Below are 19243 nucleotides of genomic sequence, written 5' to 3'. Positions count from 1 at the left end.
ATAATAACAATTTATCAAAAAGATGACAAGTCAAAATTTACAAACTACAGGAAAATCTAACTCGTCAATATGGCTTACAAAGTTCTAGCCAACATTATTCTGGATAGGCTCACCCCATATACTTAGAGTTTTACTATTATTAATTTATTTATAGATTTTCGGTAAGCATATAACTGCTGAATGATTTCAAGTGTGGAAAACAATAGCCAAATTTGCAATCTCAACAACTCATCTAGATGGCGAAAGCCTATATAGAAGATCCTCTTAGGCCCAATTATAAAGTGCCTGGGAGATTGGTTTTTTGCTAAGACCGAGACAAGTTTCGGGGCCTACGAAGGGGTTAACGAAACCTTGTCTTGCTAGTTCGTCGGCCCGCTCATTGCCCTCGACACCTGGGTGTCCTGGCCACCTCAGTCTCACTATCCTATGTGCTGCAAGCCTTTCCAATGCGTCTCTGCATTCCTGGACTAGCGCTGAGCTGGCCCTGGGTCTCTGAAAAAGGTGTGAAAAGTCTGACTGACAGTTTATTAGAAAGCACTACCTTTCGCACTCATATAGCTATAAAATATACTATTTTTTTCCAAAGAAACATATCAATAAATTAACTTTAAAATCACAATAATCCATTAATTAAATAAATGAAATAGATAAAGGCAAATTATGCTATGAATAAAGTATTAGAAATGAATATGTGAATATTCCCAGCTGTTGTTTTCGCAAACTTATTTAAAAATAATTATTTTTTATGATTCATTAGTTACTTACATTATTTTTTAATAGTAATGTTTTAGTAATTTCTTTTAAATTGAATGGCAAAATACATCGATACTTTTCGAACCATACTATGAATACCAATTTTTAATCATAATGCAGCTGTGCCTTCTCCATCAATTAAATTTCAATTATTTATCAAATGTTTGCTTTAAATACTGTGCACTTGGTGTTCTAAATTTAAAAGCAGTGATCAACATGTATGAGTCAAATAACTTAGTATTGGTCGGTTGGCCCAGAAAAGTGCTGATCTTCGCAGGTTTTTGGAATTTTCCAATTTCCGAAAACGTTGCCTTAACATTTTGCTTTTACATCTACTCTATGTTTATGCGATTCGGAATGTTATTTTTCTTTTTTGCGTTAGTGGCAGAACTGATTCGTTTATTTGTCCAACACTATGAAATGGTTTATATAACTTCAAGTTTTGGTGTGGTAGTAAATGCCGGAAAAATTTCCGCCAAAGTGATTATTTTTTTGAAGTATGATGTTTTGTCATTATTTAAAGATATTATGGAAAAGGAAAAGGATGTGTGGGCTTCTAACTGTAAAGAAATAATTAAAATGTATTGGAAAAAGATCTGGTTTTGCAGGATTTGCACCCTTCTCATTGGAACCAGTACTATGCTGACTATTGCTTTATTAGTAATACTAGGTAGGTAGTACAACAGTTGATAACGATTTGGTAAAGCCTTAGCTTGTAAGAGAAATTTAAGAAATTTAGTCCATTACTTTCCCTAATAATATGCGCTTATCATGAATTTGATTCTAGCACACTCAATTTTTGAAGTTTCTTTAAATAATTTTTTATCGTCATATGCTAAAATATATAATCTTTATGCAGTTGATGATTTTATGTCTTTCTTGAGGTACTTTCAGTTAGTCTTTAAAGGATACCATATTACACTTATCTTATTCTCAATATATTATATATCAAATTAATAATACCTCTACTAGATACAAAACGACAAAATTGCCAAACTGCAATCTCATCGATCTACGACCAGCTGATACCATATACTTTAAAGCCTTAGACACATCCTGCAGAATACAGCAGATGTCAATTTAGATGTCAATATAAAATAATATATGTCACGTCATCCTGATCGACGTCTGTCAGAGCTATCAGTTTTTATTTTATTTTTCGGTCGGTTTTATATTCTCGGGGCCGGGTTAATAGGTTTTTTGCTTTTTCTGATTTTTATTTAATTTTCATACATTACATAGTCTTTAACCATCTTAAAACTGCCTGATTTTTGTTTGATAATATAAGTGTTTTTTTTGTCTAAAGTTTTTGGCTTTTATTATTGGACCGAATCGCGTATAGTGTACGACGGGTAGTTTTACATTAATACGCACCCGACATTTTGGCGACCGTGACAGGACTGGCAGTTTTACGGGTTGTGTTTAATCTTGTAGTGTATACGGACATATTTTGGCTACCCTACTTGATCACCGGGCAATCGGTCCGACGCGTTGTCGCCCTGCTGGACTGGTGAACGCGGTTTAGGTGATTAACAGTGAGTATACAGTGCATAGCAATGGATCAGAAAAAGAAAAGTCGGAGAGTACTCCGCACCAGCTTTACCAAGACCGCTGGTGAGTTAGAGGGTCTTTTGTCATCACCGGAAGGAAAAGAGCGTTTGATTACGGTCTCTTTAGAATTGGTAAAACAGAAAATTGAGGATCTAAAGAGACTTGCCGGGGATATTTATGCTCTTATGTTAGAAAAGGATGACACGGCAGAGACAGACTTACTAGCAGAAATGGAGGGTGCAGATGGATATGTTAAAAGGTATACAGATTTGAGTCTTCAATGTGAGGAATGTTCACAGCCTAGGGTAAAGGTAGATCCAGATGAAGAGGTAAATTCGGAGCGTAGTGTTAGCCACAGCATCAGACAAGGTAGGCGTAAATTTAAGTTACCTATTCTCGAGTTGAAAAAATTTGATGGAAATATCAAAGACTGGTTGCCTTTTTGGTCTCAGTTTCAAAAGGTTCACAATGATTTGGAAATAGACGACAACGACAAGGTCGAATATTTAATTCAGGCGACGGTTCAAGGCAGTAGGGCAAGGCAACTAGTCGAAAGTTTTCCCGCTACAGGAAGTAACTATAGTAAAATGGTGGAGTGTCTTCAAGCGCGGTTCGGTCGGGAAGACCTCCAGGTAGAAGTTTATGTGCGCGAGTTACTTAAATTAGTTATACACAATACCTCGTCTGGCAATAGATTAGACATAACTCGTTTGTATGATAAACTGGAAACTCAGCTACGGGCCTTAGAAACCCTCGGTATTACGTCCGATAAATACGCGGCGATGCTATTTCCGTTGGTCGAGTCTTGCTTACCGCCAGAGCTGTTAAGAATTTGGCAACGGACACCGGATATCGGAGACACTGGTATAAATTTGCAGGTTTCACTGGATAATACAGGTCTTACTACAATCGAAAATCGACTTAAAAGCCTCATGAATTTTCTAAAATTGGAAGTCGATAATGAGCAACATGTTTCTTTAGCAACAGAAGGTTTTAATTTGCGAAGCACTGTTCATAAGGATGTTAAACGGGGTGGTTACCAAACAAATAAAGCAGGCCAGGATTTTGAGCCAAAATTTCAAACCGCGATGAGCTTAATCAATTCAGATGGAACCACAAAATGTATTTTTTGTCAAAATTCTCATGAGAGCAGCAATTGTTTTAAGGCGCAGAAATTAGGTCGTGAGGAGAAAAAGGATATTTTGTCAAAAAATAGTGCATGCTTTCGATGTCTAAAACTGGGTCATTTTTCTAGAAAGTGTCGAGCACGCTTAAATTGTATAGTTTGCAGCAAATCCCATGTCACTTTAATGTGTCCTGAACTTCCATCTTGTAGCTCGGGTCAGTACAGCTCTGGTCGGAACAGCTCTGAGAAAAAGGACGTTATGGAAAGTGTAGTACAAAACGTAAATCAGACTCTGGCAAATAGTACTAATACACACGTATTTTTGCAAACTTTGCAGGTAAAAGTTAAGGGCGCGAATAAATCAAAGTAGGTGCGTGCGCTAATCGATACCGGTTCCCAAAAAACTTATCTTTTAAAATCGACGGCTGATTTTTTGGGTTACCAATCGAAGAGGCAAATTAACGTTATTCATGGTTTGTTTGGAGGCACTGAGTTACCGTAAGTCTATTGCTGTTATGACGTCACTCTTAGTCACAACAACTACAGCTGTAATTTCGAGGCACTGGATCAACCCGTCATATGCAGTGGAGTGGATTCTGTATTCAATGGTCCTTGGATGGAAGAGTTACGAACACTGAACATCAAGATATCAGATTCACATAATTCTGGCCCTATTAAACTGTTAATAGGATCTGATATAGCGGGTAAATTATACACAGGCAAGAGACACATTTTGAGATGTGGAGTGGTACCTGTAGAAACTCTGTTAGGTTGGGTTTTGATGGGAAAAATACCAGTTGAACAAAAGGACACTTTGTCTATGTCCGCCGTTTCGCTTTTTGTTAATAACGCGTCCATTTCAAACCTCTGGGAACTTGACGTACTAGGCATAAGCGATCCAGTGGAAAGAAAAACTCGGGAGGAGACGGCATTGGCAGCAAAAGCATTGTTCCTAGAGACTGTTAAAACCGACGCCGAAGGACGATACGAGGTTAGACTTCCATGGCTGGAAGGACATCCAGCATTGCCCAGTAATTATGGCATTGCTAAGAAAAGACTGGATAATACCATCACTAAAGTCACGAAGGATGGTTATTACGAACTCTATGATCAGGTTTTTAAGGACTGGCAAAGTGAGAACATCATTGAGGAGGTTTGTGAAGATCAAACAAGTTCAAAGGCTCATTACCTACCTCATAGGCCCGTAATCAAATTAAACTCATCCACAAAGATAAGACCGGTATTCGACGCTTCGGCCAGAGAAAAGGACAGTCCATCATTAAACCAGTGCCTTGAAAAGGGGGTTAATTTGATCGAAATGATTTCAAATATTTTACTGAGGTTTCGACAGCAAAGAACTGGGGTAGTATCAGACATTCGGAAAGCGTTTCTACAGCTTAGCATACACCCAGATGACAGGGATTTTCTTCGGTTCCTATGGCGAGATAAAAATGGCCAAGAAATAATATTTCGTCATCGTAGAGTGGTGTTTGGAATTAATAGTAGCCCTTTTTTGTTGGGAGCTTCGTTGGAGTACCATTTGTCAAAGATGTCCGAAAAATGTGAATCGATGGCAGTATCCAAGGACATTGTAGTTAAATTGTCAAAGGCTTTCTATGTTGACAATTGCGTTACTAGTGTCGCCAATGAGGAAGATTTGGAATCATTCGTCAAAGGATCTATCATGATAATGGCTGAAGGCAGATTTGACCTTAGAGGGTGGGAGTATACAGGTCAAGTCCAGGGTAACTCCCGAGACCCTACAACATCTGTACTGGGTATCAAGTGGAACAGGGTGGATGATACTTTATTTTTAAATCAGGACATCGGAAATATTGAAGAACTTCTTAGTCAGTCAGTAACCAAAAGATTGATGTTATCACTAGCACAACGGATATTCGATCCCATAGGATTCAGTTGCCCGGCAGTTTTAATACCTAAGCTTTTATTACAAAAAACCTGGGAAAAGCAAGTAGGTTGGGATGTGCCAGTTAATGGGGAAATTGAGTCGTTGTTTAAGAATTGGCTTAAAGAAGTACTATATTTGTCGACTATTAAAATTGCCAGATGGATAAATGCTGAACCTCAAGAGGCTGAACAATGGTCCCTGCATATTTTTGTGATGCAAGTAAGGAGGCCTTCTCTGCTGTAGTGTTTTTGAGAGGGGTCGAGAATGGCGGAGTATTTGTTCGTCTGTTGGGAGCTAAGTCAAGGGTAGCTCCAAAGAAGGTTTTATCTATACCAAGGCTTGAATTAATGGGAGCTCTGATTGCTGTAAGGTTATACAGTAACATCGTGGAGAATTTTAACAATAAACTGGAAGCCTTTTTCTGGAGCGATTCAACAACAGTCCTTTCCTGGATAGAAAGACCCGAGGAGTGGTCTACTTATGCAAGAGACACACATCGAAGCCGGTTACTGTAAGATCGCCACCCTTACCTATTGATCGGGTTCGCGATGCTATAGCATTTGAGATAACCGGTGTTGACTTTGCTGGTCCGTTATTTGTCAAATCAGGAGAAAAGGTATGGATATGCCTTTTTACATGTGCGGTATCTCGGGCCGTTCATTTGGAACTTTGTTCATCTTATCGGTTGTGTGTTTCATGCAAGCATTGCGTCGGTTTATTGCCAGGCGGGGTCGCCCTCGGACTATATACAGTGATAACGGAACAAATTTCGTGGGTACGGATAACGCGTTTTCGCGAGTAGACCTTAAAAAATTTGCCGAAACTAGTAGTACCGAGCGGATCCAATGGCGTTTTAATCCTCCAACGGCGGCGTGGTGGGGAGGATTCTGGGAAAGACTTGTCGGAGTGTTGAAACAATTGTTGCGTAAAGTATTGGGACGAGCTTTACTGGATTACGAAAGCTTGTTAACGATAATCAATTCGCGGCCACTCACTTGTTCGTCAACTAACCCTAATGAGTTGGTACCTTTAACCCCCATAATGTTTCTTAGGGATCAGTTGGTGAGTGGTGTTCCAGATTTTGATGCTGTTGACTGTCACTCTCTGTCTAGGAAGGTACAGCATAGACAGAAATTGGCAGAGGATCTTCGTCGAAGGTTTTGTAATGAATACCTAGGGCAGTTGCAGCTATGGTCCAAGGGAAGTTCCAGTTATCAAGTTAAGATGGGGGATGTGGTTTTTATTGGCAATAACCTGGATAAGCGGGTTAATTGGCCGTTAGGGAGGGTTATTGAGCTGCTACCTGGCAAAGAGGGTGAGGTTCGAGTGGTGCGGGTCAGTACCGAAAGGGGCCAACTTTTAAGACCTGTACAACGTCTCTAGCCCTTGGAATGTGCAGAAGAGGGCTTAATGGATAGCAAGGCATTGACTAGCCCTAAATCGAGGTTGGCCGAGACAAATGTACCCTGTGAGGACTCAAGTGAATCTGCGGGCGATATCGAGACCGCGAATCCGGGAGTGTCTAAAAGCAGAGTACCCGAACCGAACGTAGATAATACGGCATATGTTTCGCGGAGCGGTCGTACGGTTCGCGTACCGGTCAGGTATAGGGACAATGATTAGGATTACTTTTACATAGAGTTAATTGTTTTATTTGTGTAGGGTAGGTAGGTAGTTGACATTTTTAAGGCTTATTACATAGTTATTAATGAACCTACTTATTTACATGTTGTTTCTGTTTCAGTTAGGTGAGTCATGGTTCTTTTGTTTTAGAAACATGCCTCAGGTGGAAGAATGTCACGTCATCCTGATCGACGTCTGTCAGAGCTATCAGTTTTTAATTTATTTTTCGGTCGGTTTTATATTCTCGGGGCCGGGTTAATAGGTTTTTTGCTTTTTCTGATTTTTATTTAATTTTCATACATTACATAGTCTTTAACCATCTTAAAACTGCCTGATTTTTGTTTGATAATATAAGTGTTTTTTTTGTCTAAAGTTTTTGGCTTTTATTATTGGACCGAACCGCGTATTGTGTACGACGGGTAGTTTTACATTAATACGCACCCGACAATATATATTAGCGATCAATTTTTGAATAATTTGCTTCTCATGAAATTTATCTATTTAGTAAAGTCGCTTATTTTTTTTTGAGCCACTGACATTTTTTAGAAGACTTTTGTGTATTTCTAACTCATAATAAAACCATTTCTTTTAACAAGAAAATTAGTTTTAGGCTAAATGCATTAAAGAACTTATTAATAAATTTAAAAGTATAAAAAAAATATTTATTAGGTATTAGTGCCCATTAAATTGGCAAGATTTTCCTTAAAGTTAAATATCTATATACATCGATATATTTTAATTCCCCAGTTATATAATTTTTTTTTAAATTTAGGTGCAATAGGGACGCTAAAAATAAAAGAATACAACCAGCAAAACAATGCAACTCTGGAATCACATTTAATGTATCAGACCATTATCCCTTTAAATAGATTAGAACATATTCGGTCGCTTTTTATAATACAGGCACTCTGGTTCTGGATGGGATTAACCTATAATACGACTACACATGTCGTGTTTATAACTATTCTGACATATGCGGCTGCTCAACTTGAAATTTTACAAATTAGGATCCGAAATTATGTTGGTCCAGAGTTCAGTGAAAAATCTGGTGAAGAGGAAATACAAGAAAAGATCCAGGATTTAAAGAAACTTATTTTAGATCATAAGTATATTATAGGGTAATTTCCATATTAGTATTATAATATTATTTAGCTAATAAGTTTATTTTTAAGTTATATTGAACATTTTAATAGCTCGGCCAAATATATAATATTAATGGAATTTGTTCTAAGTTCATTAGATTTGGCATCAGCATCTGCATCCTTAATAAAGGTAAACAATAATACAATAAGAGTAAAAATAATGTTTGAGATATTTTTTAGATGAACAGCTCAGAAATGGGATGGTTGTTATTATTTGCGACGCTTTTGTCTTTGCAAATTTTCCTTCTAGGGTGGACATGTAATGAAATCGTCATTCAGGTCTATACTGTATTATTTTACATACTTCTTTAGGTTATTAGTGGAAGTAATTTTTTATTATTTAATAATGTTATTTTAGAGCATGGCTATCGGAAGTGCTATGTACGAAAGCAAGTGGTATCTGTTGAATAAAGAGGCCAAGCAATTAAGCCAAATTGTCATTGCTAGGGCTCAAAAGCCCATAAGAATGACTATTGGACCATTTGGGCCTATGACAAATGAATCAGCTGTTATGGTACGTATGTATTTGATTTTACTGCATATTTACTATTTTGTTTTAATACCTTCGCTAAAGGGTCTTAATTATATATAAAAATTATTAAAACTAGGAAAAGCCAATGTGAAATAATACATTAGTTTTCTTATTAAGAAGCTTTTTAATTTATTAGATTATCACTACATAGAAATCAGCATACCTACATGAAAGGCAAGTCGACAGAAACCGCACCTCACTATAGACGACAAAAAAATGTCTCTAGATCTTTTTTTTTGACTTGAAAGCATTTAATAAGGCAAAAACGGATACCATCTGCCACGACCTCCTGACCAGGGGTACCTCGTTCACCTGGCTAGGTGGGTCAAAATGACGGTGGGAGACTAGAAAATCAGTACTACACTAGAACATTCTCGTGTCGAGACCAGGATGAAGGATGGTTGCTCACAAGGCAGTTGTTTTTCGCCACACCTCTAGCGTCTTGGGACGGACAGTCTCCTCAGTAAGCTGAAACTTGAAGCATTCTATGCACAAGGATACGCGGACAATGGACTAGTGATGATTACGGGTAAATTCGTTAACAATCTGTAAGCGAATGCAAGCTGCGTGTAGGATGGTCAGGAGACAGGGCTATCGGTCAATCCAGAGAATACCAAGCTCATTCTCTTTATTAAGAGAGGCTTCAGACATCCCAGTATATATTAGACTCGCCTTACATTGGGGCAGCAGATCAAATACTTTGAAGTTATTTTAGATAGTAATCTCACGTTTACAACTCACATAGAGCAGGCAAGGTTAAATAAGGCAACAGCTCTAATATGAAAATTACAACAAACTATAGGTTTAAGATGGTGTGTAAAATGTCATATTCTTTAGTGGCTAGATCTCATACGGATCCGTGTTATGGTGGCCAGCGGAATTAAAAGTCACCAACACCCAAAAACTGGCAAGACTGACTGTTTGAGAATTATTGGAGTCATAAAAACAAGATCTGCGGTACCTCTAAATATTCTTCTTGAGCAACCGGAATTCCTAATCTGGATTATAAGGTAGGCTATGAAGGCGGATAAGAGGATGAAGGATAGCAGAGAATGGCGCAATATTCACTTAGGGCATAGCTATATAACCAATGCTTTAAGGATATGTAACACCATAGCAACTCTAACATTCAGATATAAGTCATGGATGGAAGGCACTAATTTAGCTGGAGCCATAATATACAGGATGGAAACGAACACAGAGGAATCCTTTTGTCGTTAAGGAAACATAGGTAGTCTTCCAAGTGTGACTGTTTGCTATACGTAAAGTAGCAAGTAAACGGGAAGCATTAAAAAATGAGTGATCTGAGTGATCTGAAGCATGAAAAAATGATCTACTTTAATAGCTAAGCTTCCCACAAAGCAATTCAAAAACTCAAGTTTAGTTAAAAATTAGTTCAGGCGTGCAAAACCGCATTGGAAAGATTCGCAGCATACAAAGAAGTAAAACTAAAGTGAGTCTCAGGACTCTAGGGTGTCAAGGGCATTGAACAGGCTGACGAGCTAGCAAGACAACGTTCCATTAGCCCCTTTGTAGGCCCTAAACCATGTTTCAATTTCAATAGAAAACAAATTTCTCAGTACAGAAGGATGTAGACAGGCCAAGGAGATGGTGCCAGATCATGACAGCTCTAAAGTTAGGTAACTGCTAATAAAGAGCTCACAGGAGATCAAAGCCTAGGTGGAGATTCTAACTGGACATAACTGTCTAAACAAGCATTGCCGATATTGCGGTATAGGGGAGGAAACTTCATACGACGTATTAAGAGTTTGCGATAGGTGGAGTCGCCTGAGAAAGAAAATTATTGGAGCAGCCCCTCTCCAACAGAAAGATGTTAAAGATCTAGCCTGGAGCAACGTGCAAGCCTTTAATAAGTGGACGAACTCCGTGCATACCGTGCATTGGAAGCGGAGGCGTAAGGGTGGGAGATTTTTAGGTTGGGTGAAAAGGGACTTTTGGGTTTACTTGTCAATCTATAGCATCACCAACCCTTATTACTTCTACTACTGATATTATATATTTCTTAGGAATATGGATACGTATGCCTAGGAGCTAAGTGACATCTAATTTCATCCCTGGCAGCAACAATACCATGCTGAATGTGTGTGTAAACCAAGTGAGGCAATAATTTTTATAGCTACAGTCCCTGGATTGAGTTGTCTTTATCTATCTTGTGGATATCTCGCGTGCTCATATTTAAAATAAGAATAGACTGAAATGTCTTCATTCAGAGTGTTCATTTTGCAAATTATTAAATGGAAAACTTGCCATTTTTTAATCCACCGAAGCACAAGAAAAAAGTTAGTTATGCAGATGCACTGATAAGCCAAAACACTAAATAACAAAATGCTAAATAACACAACAGTCATACGGCTGCAAGCCAGCCGACAAAGATATTACTTCCATTTTGAAATGTTGTCTTCTTGTTACCGTTGAACTTAATAGTGTAGACAAAATTTAAACTTTGGCCATTCAAAAACTCGTGGAAGATTATGAGATTCGTAAAATTAAAGCAGCTTTGCTATTATTGTGATTAATTGGGCCCTCAGAAGAACTCCAAAGAAGCTCCTACATCTAATATAAAATTTCAAAATAAAAGTATTTTTGATAAAACATCTAGGATGAGCGTTCTTGAAATATTGACAAGGAGAGATGCAAACATTTTTTGAGCGACACTGCAGTTGGATAATGACAATTTTATCGGTATATTTACTCTTTAAAATTTTGCAAGAGTGATGTATTGAAAGAACTCGTCCATCATCTCAAAGTGACCGTCGTAAATAGAGAAAAAATAAAAACTCCAAGTCTCAAAACAATCTGTTTTGAGTCATGTCAATTGAATCGTGAAGTTTAGAATTGCTCTACTTACTATGCATTCAAGCAAGCTAGTGCAAGACATAAATCCGTTTAGGAGCACTCCAGCTCCTTCATAAAACTCACAGGCATTATTAGAACGAGAATTCGCAGTGCAATCTTGCCGGTACGACCGACCTGTGTATAATTTATTAGAATGCCAGACGCCTTCGGTCAAAAACTAAACTGTTTTTCAACGCAGTTGCATCGATGGATTTTGATGTTGTTGCGATATTATTGCGGAGACTAAATGATGGAAATTTTTCGTAGGAACTATCTCCCAATAAATATTTGGTATACCATTGTGATCATAACTACGCAGACAAAGAGAGTTGGTATTTTGCCCATAAAGCAAACAATATTTCGACTACATTACGAATGTTGTCGAGATTGTAAGAATTAGGTTGATTTTTGAGTTCTCTATTTTATTTATTATTTAAATATATTTACCCCCTCCCTCCCCAGCTCAACCCTTTATTGTTTATTCGACTAAGCATTCTGTTGATTTAACCAACAGTTAAAAAAATTTTATTATTGCTTTTGGATTTAAACTTATTTCTTGTTGTAAAAAATATTTTTCTCAGCATCCCTCCTAAAGAGTGTGAGTTAGTGATAACTCTCTTATTAAAAAAAAATAGTTGAAGATAGGCTTAGAGTTTGTCTCGCGGTATATAAGAGGTATGTGGATGACATTTTTTTAGTCCGGAATAGCAGGGGGAGGAAGTTTTGTAAATTCCTCATACCCAAACATTGCATTTACCATCGTAAAAAAAGATATGGTACTTTGCCTTTTCTTGACCTTCTAATTAAGAAATGCAACATTTAACTTATTTTGGAAATGTAACGTAAGCCCACTACCGATAATGTAATTTAGTACTTTTTAAATTCTCCCTACTATTAAAAATTTGCCTCCTTCAATTCACTTTTCTATAGACTGTGGAATATCCCCTTGTCAAAAAAGGCTTTCGTTAAGGAACTGAATATTATAAAACATATTGCTCTTAACAACGGATTTCCCCTTCACTTAATAGATAAAATTTATGACAAATTTTTAAATAGATATAAATTGAACTACAATATAGTTCATAATAAGAACACAAAAAGTTGCTTTAGATCCCTGTCCTTTTTTAGTTCAATCTCCTTAAATTTAGCTAGATTCTTTAAGTTTGTAAATGTCAAAATTGCTTTTAAGACGGTCAATACAAAGGACCAATTGGTCAGTGAAGAGCATTTTTTAAAGTACTGCAACGGAGTATACATTAGCCAATCTGTTAGAAAAATCTCTACACGAATTAAAGAACATGTAGCGTTTTTTGAAAAATATAAAAATACCAATGTGAGTGTTATCAAATCAGCGTTTGTTAACCATTTGCTGGCCTCTACACATAATTTTTCTCCAGAGTTGGGAGCCTAAGTGTTTCATGAATGCCCTAAAGGTAAGAAACTTGACCTGCAGAAAATGGAAATTACAAAAGCAAAAAAAAAGTCCTGTTCTCTGTTCTCGTAGGTATGAATGACGTTTTTTGTTTGAACCAATTTTAATAATTTAATTTAGCTAAGTATTTTATTTTTTTCACATTGTCCTATTAGTATTTAGTCATAATTTTCAGCTTACGTTGTGTAACGTGTTAACATTTAAGTAATTTAGTAACAGGTCTATATAGTTGATAGATTGAAGTATAGGTTTTACACCTATACTTCTAATCTCGTGGTACCGGGTTTTTTTCTTGATGGGTCTATGTTGTTACGTTCTACTTTTGAATTTTAATTATGTACAAGGTTTTGTAGGTTTTTTTAGTGTTTTTTATTTAAGTTTTTTTGTTTTGTTTTGACTAACATTTTCGATTTTAGGATGCTCTATCTAGGGCAAAACACGTGTAGCTTGTGATTATATGTTGTAAGACCGTTACTTTGTGTTTTTTTTTGTTTTCGTGAATTGAACTCTCTGTTGTTATAGTTGACTTTAGTATCACTGAGTGTACATTACATTTAGCTGAGTCTACTTTATCTAAAGGACTAATTCACTTTATTCACTTCATAGAATTTTTCGACCAGCAACAGTTTCGTTTAGATAATTCTATTCAAAATTCTTAAGATAGATTGTTATAATTTGTCATTGTAACTCATTGTAGGCTCTGCATAATGGAAAGTTGCTATAATTCTCTAGCTGAGGAGAAAGCAGTTTATCCTTCTTTACTCAAATGTTAAATACGCCAGGAGCAAAAAGTGTAATGTTTTTAAATTTGACAATATTTTCTACAATTTTAAGAGGGCTGATCTTAATTATATATTATTACTGTAGAAAATGATTGGAGTGACTTAAGGGTGATTGGAGAAAATTTATTTCTGTCTCAAAGAGTATATGTCAAAAACTGTAAAACGAAGTCAAAAGAAAATCATAGTGTTTTCAAATATTTAAATGCTTAAATAATATTTGAGACTTAACCAAATTTAAAGAATTGCGCCCTAAAATTAAAAAAGATACTGATCTGTCATATAGGCAATACTGAAGAAAGCTTGATGACGACGTTTATAAAGTAAGCTCCTGATGAAAAAGACGCGAAATTCGGCTAGTAACAGGTCTTTTAACCGGTCACTGGCACTTAAGAAGCCATCTCCATACTATCGGTATTGCGGAAAACCCGGAATACCGATGGTGCTGTGAGGAAGATGAAACCGTTGACCATGAAGTCGGGGAGTGCCCAGCACTCACGCGCGCCAGTTTTAAATACTTGGGTTGGGTTGGGTCAGACCATTCAGACCAGAGAGCCTTATCGGTTTCTCTAAGGCCGTTGGGCTCTGGTAACCCCCGGTGGGGCATGATGGGTCCATCAGGAGACCTCTATGTACAACTGCCTTGGCAGCCCACTGTCTCGTCAATTCAATTCAATTCAAGGTAAGCTCCTTACCACAAATTATATTTGATCAAAAAAGAGAATTGTTAATAATTGTTAACACTCAGGGTCAATCTATTTGCCGATATCTTTTACCGTTCTTACACTACTAATATTACCGCTAAATATTATTGTTAAAATTCAAAATCCTAAAAATTTTCTTTAATCTGGCACTAAAACCAGAATGTTTTTCCGGATGTTTGGAAGTTAATTAACATAATTCCAGTACATAAATAAAATGATAATAAGCTCAGTGAGAACTATCGGTCTAATATAATAGTCAACGACTTTTCTAAATATAATGCGTTCTTCATTCCGCTTTATATCCTTCAACGGGAGATCTTAAAGATTAGCATCAGAATGGATATATGAATGGCAGATCTACAAATACAAATTTAATATGTCTTAAAGAACATATCGGTGTCAATAAATGCCAGTTTGCAAGTTGACATTGTCTATATGGATTTTTCGCCGGCTTTTGACCAACTAGATTCTTCTCAATCTTGACCAAAACTGCGGTTTTTATTTTCTTTTAATTAGCTTTTTTATGTTTTACCTTACCGGTTTTCATTAGTATGTGGAATGTTATAATGGTAATTTGGACCACATAGTTGCAACATTTTTTTTTAACTCGGTTATACATGGTATATCAGAACAGCTCATTATGAATAGATATATGCAGATGATACAAGATTCTATTATGGCGTATTTTAGATTGTATAAAAGTGCAAGATAATATTGCATTCTTTATTACATGGTCTAGAAATAAGAATCTGCTCGTAAATGCTGCCAAATATAAAGTTAATTCTTATTTAAAAAAATATATATTAATAATATATTATAGAATATGAGACTGTGCTGAGAGCAACGGAAAGATTTTGATAGTGCCCTTTTTTTCAGCTACATGTCCAGGACATTAAAATTCGGAGTTTACCTAATGCTGGGTTTTGTCTTTAGGAATGCACAGATGAGAGAATTATATCTTTATTCTGAAAATTTTGAATTTCTCTTATGTGGGATTAATGTTGGAGTATTAGCTTCGACAGTGTGGTCACCATACTATCGGAATCAGATGAATGAACTAGAAAATGTTCAGCGTAGATTTCTTAAGGTTATTTATTAGACAAAGTGAATCCAGAAAGGTTTTTGACACCAACACCTTCTAGATAACTTTAAAACAATAAAGTTGATTGACCCGCCTTACTGTAGCATTTAAATCTTAATGCGCTCTGCATATCATCTGGAAATGTTTGCCTTTACTTTTCTAGACCTAGAACGAATATTTGTAAATTTCCTTCAATTCTCAGAGCGTGTAGTATTTTTAATTCTATTTAGGATCAATGTGATATATTCAACTGCAGTCCGAAATTTCAAAATTATACTTTTTTTAGATAGTAATTATAAAATTTATTTTTTCTTTGATTGCTATATCAATATAGCAATAACTATTACAATTTTTCTTTCAATTATTCTAAAACATGCCATATAGGTCTTTAGTTTTTTGTGGTTTGTGCTTTGCCCTCTTGCTTAAGAAAAGTCCTTCTGCCTTCCTTCTCTTTCGACTAATTTATTAACCTACAATCGTTATATAAAGGATTTTGTCCTTCTAGGGTTTAACTTCTACTAAATATCTTTAGTATATGAATCACCTTCTTTTCTTTTAAGAGTTTCATTATTTTAGCAATTTCAGCAGTAAAGAATAGAATAATATTGTATAAAAATATTTTATTATATTTTTGTCATATTTTATATTTGCTACTTTTTTAATTTAGATAATTAATGGTACAAAAATTAACGTCCCTCCAATAGATATGACATAAGCCAATTTTAGTTTATTTATGCTGTGTGTTTTTTTTTTGGTTTTACTTAGTGGTTGTGCTGCGTATTTTAATGTATAACGATTGCATCTGTGGTGTATGTATGATGGAGATGTCACTAGGTTTTAGTTGTTACGTAAACCTCTAATGTAAATTTGCCTTGAAAAGGACGTAAATAAACGTCAAAACGTCGGCTAATTTCAAATCTTGAGGTTTGATTTCTGTCCTTAACCCACTATACTTCACTTCTACATTTAGATAATTAATTTTTTATACCTTAGTAATTTTACTTAAATTTCACTTTCACAAAATCTTATTAAGGCCTATTAATTCCTTCCGTCCTTATGGCGTATTAGAAAAATTGTATATTATTTTGCTGTTTAGCTTATATTTGACCAAAGAGGGATATATTTTCTTACTTGCATAATTTTGGATTTAGAAATAGAAAAAATCAGCGCTTAACTGCAAAATCCATACTATATAATTTCATATTCAAAATAGGTATTTTATTTTTACCCGGTGTTCAATCTAATCTACTCATCTATAAATTTTGAGATAAAACAGTTTAAGAATGATACTGACAATCTTTAATAAACGTTAGTAATTTAAACATTTTTAATACTAATCTAATTGAAGCCTGATCCAAGTGTTCATTTGCATCTCATTTGCCCCTTTAAAAAAAACAATATTAAAAATAAGTTATTCTTTTTTAATAACTTAAAATCTAAAAATAATTACTAGATTTAATAAAACTGAGTGGCTTTTAATCTAGCATTTATTCGACAATACAAGGTAAATAACATCCACGACCATTCTGCCTACTAATAAAGAAGTGCCATAAGCTGTAGACTTAGTTATCAGATAATTATTTTAACATATTTTATATAAATATCGCTACAAAGTTTAAATATACCACTTAAATGTATCGTAAATGTACTATACGTTAAGTCTCATTTCAGTCACAGTATAAAGAACAAGACAGTAGGTTCACTCTCTTGCGGTCGTTTGAAGTAGGGACTTCTAAACAGTGCCGACTTTTTTTACGCGGTCCTAAATCATTATTTAGTTTCGACGGCAATCCTTTACGATACGGGGGGTGTTTGAAACATTTTTAATAAGGAATATTTTCGTACATCGCGGCGGGCAGCGTGTAATATATGGAATTTTTTGAAATTAAAGGCACTTTGTATTATTGTTAAAATGAAATTGAAAGAATATTATTAAGTATCTCTTTTGAACAAATAACTATAAGAAAAACACTTGGTAGATAGCTTTAAAATTAAGTTTATTAGAATGTACACAATTAAATCTTAGCTTTACGTTCCTTTCATGCTCTTTTCTTAACTGACCAAGAAACTACCTACCTAATATTACATACACTTAATTAATAATAACTTCGTTAATATACCCATTTTTTAATAAAATTTACATAAAATTTACATATTTAATAAAATTTACATAATAATGTGATAACAACACTCAGCATATGGAACTCGGTAACAGTGAAATATAAAAAGGCAGTTAAATAAAAAAAACTTATTAAATGCCTAATTATTTGCTTTTTAAATAGGGGATGAAAGAACAAACCACTAAAATTCAAATAAAACGAAAATAGGTGTTTTACAACCTAGAATTCATATAAATATGCAAAATAAATATAGTTTTTTATTGGGGATTATAGTACACATCAATATTTTGAAACTTAAAAACCATCCTTAATGACGAAAAAAATGCAGTTTTAAGTATGGTTAGACGGTATAAGTGGGTAAAATTTATATCATTCAAATGATTGCAATGCAACTAATAATAAATCGGATAGCTTTCACTATTAAAAAACCACCACTAATAACAGAATATTACCAAAAATTTTGCATTTTTTTAGATTAAAATCACGATTTAAAAAAAATATGTACTCTAAATCGCTGACACTTTTTGAACATATTATTGGTACCTATATATAGTCCATTGTAGAAGGCTACGCTTTAATTTTTGAAATAAATACATAATTTTTTATGATAAATTTTTTTAAAACTGCAATTATTTTTATTTTATTCCTAACTTTTTTAATTTTTATGCTAATGACTTACAATCAAGTTTATTTTTAAAGTTTTTGATAGTACATACTTGAAAAAATGTGCTAGATATTTGTCTAAAAAACGTTTTTTTTTTAAATTATTTCACGTTATTATTTTACGTCATTATATTTTGTTATCTAAAAAAAGGGGTTATGTTCACACAGTTATATCTTAGCGCCTATAGCACCTAGATAAATCAAACAAAAGCCAATCTTTTGTTTTTAAACCAACTTTTGTTTATTAGATTTTTTTGTAGGATCTCAATTTTCCGAGATATTTAAGAAATACTGAAGAAAAGCGTGTATTTTTTTCTGTAAACTAATCCATTTTTATTTTTAAAAAAATGTATATCCCCTTTTTCTCCTGCAGCCATCTACGCAACATATCGCCGGCATTTTTAAAGTACAAAATTTCCGCACAACGCTATTATAGTTCTAATATTGAAGACGCCCCTGTATAACGCAGTCGCCACCGGGCAGCAAAAAAGAGTAGCATCAGAAAGTGAGTGAGAAAGGCAACATTTTGGGCGGCGCTTAGAGTGATCCTTCTATTCTAGTTTATGTTCGGTGTTTCAGTTTAAAGAATGTGACGCTCGTTAATATTCAGCTTATTATTATTATTATTATTATTATTATTCACGTGTGCCAAATATTAATTTTTATCTTGCCTATATCTTCATTAATTATAATAATAATTCGAATTTCCTGTCACATCATAGTATTCAAATAGCTATGTCCCCTAGGTATTTCACCTTTCGCTGTAATTCAATGGCATGCTTTAGTTTAGACGTATTAAAGTTTCCTGAGAGCATAAGTAATTCTTAGTGATTTATATATACGATTACTTATAAACACTGCAGCTTCTTCGTTCTTCATGAACTTTCTGTACTCTGCATTATCCGCAACCATATGAATATTAACGGCTGTAGTACTTAGCGTACACTTTTATAAAGGGAAAAGCATTTTTAT

At 34.9% G+C, this 19243-nt stretch overlaps 1 protein-coding gene across 1 annotated transcript in view; it reads left to right on the top strand.

Moving 5' to 3' along the window:
* Positions 1 to 1384: 1384 nt before the first annotated feature.
* The window catches only part of LOC126738727 (odorant receptor Or2-like), a 145282-nt gene continuing 127423 nt past the window's right edge, over positions 1385 to 19243 (top strand). Inside the window, exons 1-5 of the mRNA XM_050444165.1 lie at positions 1385 to 1423; positions 7735 to 8080; positions 8135 to 8234; positions 8285 to 8383; positions 8463 to 8618. Coding sequence (XP_050300122.1) covers positions 1393 to 1423; positions 7735 to 8080; positions 8135 to 8234; positions 8285 to 8383; positions 8463 to 8618 — 732 coding nt within the window. The 5' untranslated portion in view covers positions 1385 to 1392. The remainder of the gene's footprint in view (positions 1424 to 7734; positions 8081 to 8134; positions 8235 to 8284; positions 8384 to 8462; positions 8619 to 19243) is intronic.

The sequence above is a fragment of the Anthonomus grandis genome, chromosome 7 (assembly GCF_022605725.1).
Source record: "Anthonomus grandis grandis chromosome 7, icAntGran1.3, whole genome shotgun sequence".
Taxonomy (NCBI): Eukaryota; Metazoa; Arthropoda; class Insecta; order Coleoptera; family Curculionidae; genus Anthonomus; species Anthonomus grandis.
Note: the sequence above shows the minus strand (reverse complement) of the source record. Positions and strands in the feature narration are given on the sequence as shown.